Source organism: Uranotaenia lowii, chromosome 3 (assembly GCF_029784155.1).
Source record: "Uranotaenia lowii strain MFRU-FL chromosome 3, ASM2978415v1, whole genome shotgun sequence".
Classification (NCBI taxonomy): domain Eukaryota; kingdom Metazoa; phylum Arthropoda; class Insecta; order Diptera; family Culicidae; genus Uranotaenia; species Uranotaenia lowii.
In genome coordinates, this window is record NC_073693.1 from 142,429,376 (window position 1) to 142,435,352 (window position 5,977).

Sequence of the window (5,977 nt, forward strand, 5' to 3'; positions counted from 1 at the left end):
CTACTCGACAAAATTTGGACTCGACTCGGCTACTGTATGTAATACCAAAATTGCTCACTCGTGTTAAATGACTCGTGACTCGTCTTATGAAATAGGGCCCTATATTTACATCCCTCACGTTTTAGATTCCGTGGACTTTCACAAACTATTTGCTGTGTGGGGTGAAATAGGGCCTTATTGGCCTTACTACATTACTCGAGTGAGCCATTTTGGTATTACAGTAGTCGAGTTAGGTCAAATTTATTCAGTCGAGTGCTCGACTGAGTCGGCTGCGAAATATTTCAACATGATAGCCGCCATTCGAGCACTCAAATTAATTCGATCAGTTTCACTCGACTACCGTAATACATTTCGATCGACTCGACAGTGACTGGAGTCGAGTCGAGTTATTCGACTCGTTTTATGTAATATGGCCCATAATTAGGGGCTCAATGTTGATATTAAAAAAAATGTGCACTGATTGCCAAAAATTGGTCCTTTAATTTCGAGAGTACCAATTCGGGATAATTTTGAAAATGCTCGACTTGAAGCCCGCGCTGAATCAGAATTCAGAGCCAAAAGTTAATAATTTTTTTTTTTTTTTTTTTTTTTTTTTTTTTTTTTTTTTTTTTTTTTTTTTTTTTTTTTTATTTTTTTTTTCCTCGGATAGGGAAAGCCCAGTGGAGTTAAGCTTATTCCAAGCCTCTTCTCCAACAGGCACAAAACCCTATCAAAACAGTTTAACAATTCATTTCAATACAATTTTTTTTTTCACAAAATGTAAAACCATTCCAGTGAGCAAATTATCGCTCTTTGAAGGAATGGTAGGGACTACTCGTAGGCTATTTCACAATTTTTTAATATAGAGTTGTGGTATATTCATTAGTTTGCAGCGTTGTGGTGGTGGCGGTGGAGGGTGATGAGGTGTTTTGATGATTGGCGGTGGCGGCTGGATGGAGTGGCTTGTGGGCGGCGGTGGTCTGGGTGGAGGGGCGAGAATAAAAAGAATAACAATTTTTTTAGCTATGTGGCAAGAAGATACTAGCGGAGGAAACGATGGATGTTTTGCTTGCAGATCGACAGCAGTTGTGATTTGAAACGGGAGGACGTTGGGCATTGCTTTAATGTGTCTGGTAGATTGTTGTATAGTTTACTTGCGAAGTAACTGGGTTTCTTCTTTCCAAATTCTGTTCTAACCCTGAGCAGACGAAGGTGATTTGCATTTCTGGACGAGCGGTGAGACGATATTCTTTCGAAGTGCATGTTGTGATGGGAATCCCTGCTTGTTAGGAGTTTGTGGGTATATACCAGAGTTTGAAATTCCTGGGCACCTCGTATGGGAAGTACTGAATCGTCCATACTATACAACAGTTCGGAAGGGTACAAATACGGCAATCTAAAGACAGCCTTTAGCGCTCTATTCTGCATGGCCTGTAACTCCCTTAGGCGGCTTTTACAGGCTTTACCCCATAGTGACACCAGATATTGTAGTCTCGAGTGAAACAGCGCAAAATATACATTTTTCAGCCAGTGGGTTGGAATGAACGCAGAAATTTTCCATATGGCACCAACGACCGGAGCGAGTGTTCGTTTAAGATGCTCTATATGGGCTGCCCAGCTTAAGGTATCATCGAAATGTAGTCCTAGATATTTAAACTCGTTCACTCGTTCAATTAGAGTGTTGCCTATACGGATTATTGGCAGCTGAGGTATGGAGCGACGACCAGAATTGAACAGCATGTACGAAGTTTTCAACAAGTTTAACGAGAGAAGATTACAGTCGAAGTAATGCTGAAGGATTTCCAGATCGTTTCCAATCCATTCCACTATCTGGAGAGGATTGGAATTGCTGTACGATATCAATGTGTCGTCGGCAAAGAGCCGAACTTTGCCGTGCAGATTCAACAGAGGGAGATCGTTGATGAATATCAAGAACAACAGCGGGCCCAAGTTGCTTCCCTGCGGTACTCCCGTTGATATGAATCTTTTACTACTTGAAGCTCCTTTGAGGGAAACAAATTGTTGGCGAGATGTTAAGTAGCTTTCGATAAGCCGAAGGGGTTGTCCACGTAATCCATACCATTCCAATTTCTGTAACAGCAAGGCATGATCAATGGTGTCAAACGCTTTCCTCAGGTCCAAAAATAGGGCACCAGCATATCTACGGTTATCCAGATCATCGTACACGTCCTCCAAAAGTTCGGTTGTTGCAGTTAGAGTGCTGCATCCCTTTCTGAAACCATACTGGCGTGGGCTTATGAGGTCATATCTAGTTAAATATTCATTCATTCGAGTGACGAGTAGTTTTTCAATAACTTTATTCAAGACAGAGAGCGTTGAAATTGGACGGTAGTTTGATACATTTGATCTGTCACCTGACTTGAAGACAGGAGTTACGCGGGCTAGTTTCAATGCATCAGGATAGACACCAGTTTCGATTGTTTCGTTGAAGATGTCTGTCAAGATGTTGGAAAAAGCCAAGTGATGGGCTTTCACTGTAGCTACGGAAATATTATCTGGACCAGATGATTTGTTGGTGTTAAGGTTACTGATCTCTAACAGAACCTCTGCAACAGATGCCGGTCTCAAGAACAGGGAGGGCGGATGCGAACGAATAGCATTGAACTGTTGAATATCTCTGGTGCTGACGATATTTGTAGCCAATTGAGGCCCCACGTTGCAAAAGTACTCGTTGATACTGTTCGATACTTGGGCTGGATCGGTTTGTACTTCATCGCCAAACTTGAGGGTGATGGGGTTGTGTTCTTTGGTGTTACGACCCAGGGCTTCATTTAGGAATTTCCAGGATTGCTTCGGGGTTGCCGTTTGCATAAGTCGAAAGTAGTAGGTCCGTTTGCAGTGGCTTTTAAGTTTTGACAACCTTTTAGAGATAAGTTTCAGGGCAGCTTTAGACTGTTCGTCCGCAGGATTCCGTTTACAGTGCTTCCAGATCTTGTCTTTAGTTGATATTAGGTTCCAAGCGTCGAAGGTCATCCACGGGCAATTCCTCTTCACTTTTGCTTTCACTGTTATTGTTTTTGTGGCGCGATTTCGAGTGTTATTATATGTGTCAACTATAAAAACAATTTTTTCATTTGCGGATAGATTTTCTGGGATGTTCATCAAGGCTTCTGCAAATTCAGTATTCAGCTGCTGGTGGTTGACGATGCTTTTGCTCAGGGATTGGGCCTTTTTATCGGAACTGGTTGACAGTGTAGTAACGATCATGCTATGGTCGCTTGTATCCATGCAAATGGTTTCGTTTATTGTCGAGCCGATGATACTCTGAGAGCAAGCAACGTGGTCGAGTATATTCCCACTGGCCGGACGGGTTACAGCATTATTAACAACAAACATGTTGTGTGACTCCAGGATCCTCGTGTACTCTCTGACGGTGTTATTAGACATGTTGACTGGCACATTGGTATCTCCGAGTAGAATCGAGTCAAGACATTTAATATTACTGGCCAGCTTACTTTCCAGCTTCTCTACGAAATTGGCGAACCGAAATACAGGTGGACGATATACAGCGTGTAGAAGTAGCGAGCTATTACCCAAGGGGATACGTATCCGTATGTAGTGAAAACCTTCATCCTCCTCTATTTCCTCGGTGTCAGCGTTTAAATCGCTACGTGTGTATACGGCCAATCCCCCATGCGATGTCTCGCGACAAGAGAATATTGCATCGAATCCATTTATTGTGAATAACTGTGTGTCGCCTGATTTTACCCATGTTTCACCCACCACAATTATGTCAATAATTTTAGAGTACCTATCTAGGAGGTCTCTGAGTATGTCGAACTTCTCAATATTGTTCATTCCACGAATATTCCATTGGAGTAATTTCAAACCCTTATCATATACTACTTTATATTTATTTTTTAGAAAATCATCAAAACACTCATATAAAAAGTTATTATTCGCACTTGTAGACATTGTTGAAGAAAAAGACTATTTGCTACAGAGATTTTTGTTATTATCGACGCTTGTTGGGGGGTTCGACGATGGACGATGATTGCAGGGAAATATCCAGGTTGGAGATCTCGAGAGCCCGCTTAGATTTTGGTGGTTCAAGCTTCACTAAATCCTCCTTAGCACGAACAATCTCGACCTTTGAATCGGAACGCCGCTTGGTAAGGATTGCTCCATCTCTACCGGGCCAAACATACTGCAGACCAAGTTGTTCCTGGGCTCCACGTACTTCCCGCAGCAGGTCCAGTCCTGTTGTGGTCAATTCGTCGCGTATAACCACTCTACCAACGGATTTTGTATACGGATTGCCAAGTTCAGCAGCATTCAATGGGCCTCGCAGTTTCTTTTTCATAAAAAGTTGTTCCTTTGCATTTTCTTCTCTGAAGACGACCTTTATGGGCGGATGTTTACCATCAGGCTTTGCTGAACGCAATCGCTTGGCTTCCACAATCGCATCTTTCGCAAGGTCACAACCTAATACTGTCGCTATGTTCGCGACGACGTTTCCTGTGGACTCATTTTCTAATATTGGAACGCCTAGAATCATGGCATTTTTCCTGAGAGCCTGCCGATTAAGCCGATCCACTTCCTTTTCAAGTTTTCTAATATCTCCGCGCATTTGCGATTGTTCATCCTGAACGTCTCTGACTTCATGCTGAAGAAAGGTCTGGTCGATTTTCATCTGGCGAAACTCGTCCATGAAGCTGTCGAATTTATCTGCTAAGAACTCTTGACTCTTCTCGATTTCCTGTACCGTCTCTTTCAGTTTCTCCTGCGTAGCTATATTTACCAATTTCAGTTCCTTTAGTTCATTTTGGGTTGCAATGTTGGACTCCTTCAGGTCGCGCACTTCGTTCAGCATTTTCTTCATTTCGTTTAAAATTCGATCCTCGGCTACTTTATTTCCTCTCTCTCGGAAGTACATCGCTTGGCAATCACTGTTACAAAAATAGTCGGTTTGCTGTAGTTTCCGAACTGCATTTCCCCGAATGTTTTTGCAACGGAAATAATAATAATAAATAAATAATAAATATTATTAATAATAATAATTAAAATCGATGACGTTTTAATTATGCACAACCTCTTTAATTTTAATCCTCAGTAATTTAACAAAAAAATCAAAAATGTTTTTTTTGGAATTTGAAACTTATTATGGTTTATTCGTCCCCAATTGAAAATGTTTTCTGCGTGCACAAAATATTTCTGTTAGAAGTTCTGTTTTATCGACAACAAACTTAACGAAGACATTTTTCTGCCTCGGCTGAAATTCAAAAACAAAATAAAGCCAAACACGTGCGAGTATCAGGAAAAAACCACAAAGTTATCTCATTTCACTACAAAATAATATACGCATTTTGAAATTCAAATCATACTTTTGTTTAATAAAAATGGTATTCTTCACGTGCAATCACTGTGGAGAATCGTTGAAAAAGCAAGCCGTCGAGAAACACGGCTGGAAATGCCAACGACAGATCAATGTTTCCTGCATGGATTGCCAGAAAGATTTCCTCGGCAAGGATTACGACGCCCATACCAGTTGTATCACGGAGGCCGAAAAGTATTCCGGTAAGGATTACGTTCCGAAGGCAAATGCCAACAAGGGTGCAAAGAAACAGGAAGCCTGGCTAGATACGATACGCTCCATAACAGATGCCAAACGGAACCTGCCGAAAGGAATTAGCGATGTTTTCAATGTGATACGGAAGAACGACAATATCCCCCGGAAACAGAAGGGTTTCATGAACTTCTTCCAGAATTCGGCCAAGCATATACGATTGAACGATGTCCAGGCTGCTTGGGCTTTGTTGGAGGAAGAAGTAAAAAAGAATCAGCCTAACGGAAATGCCAACAAACCGCAAAATGGAACTACTAATGGGACCAATAGTCATTCGAATGGACATAGCACTGATACGGCACAAAATGGTTTTAAGAAACGGAAACTGGAGGACGAAGGAGAATCATCAGAACTCATCGAAGAACCTTCAAAAAAGAAAACCAAAAAGAAGCTTAAGGAAACCAATGAAAT

The 5,977-nt window shown here is 41.5% G+C and overlaps 1 protein-coding gene across 1 annotated transcript; it reads left to right on the plus strand.

Moving 5' to 3' along the window:
* Positions 1–668: 668 nt before the first annotated feature.
* LOC129752688 (cell growth-regulating nucleolar protein) lies at positions 669–5,975 on the plus strand (the record flags this gene model as incomplete). Its single annotated transcript, XM_055748457.1, has 1 exon — positions 669–5,975. A coding segment is annotated over exon 1 (636 nt), but the record flags the coding sequence as incomplete, so codon positions are not given.
* Between the last annotated feature and the right edge of the window lie 2 nt (positions 5,976–5,977).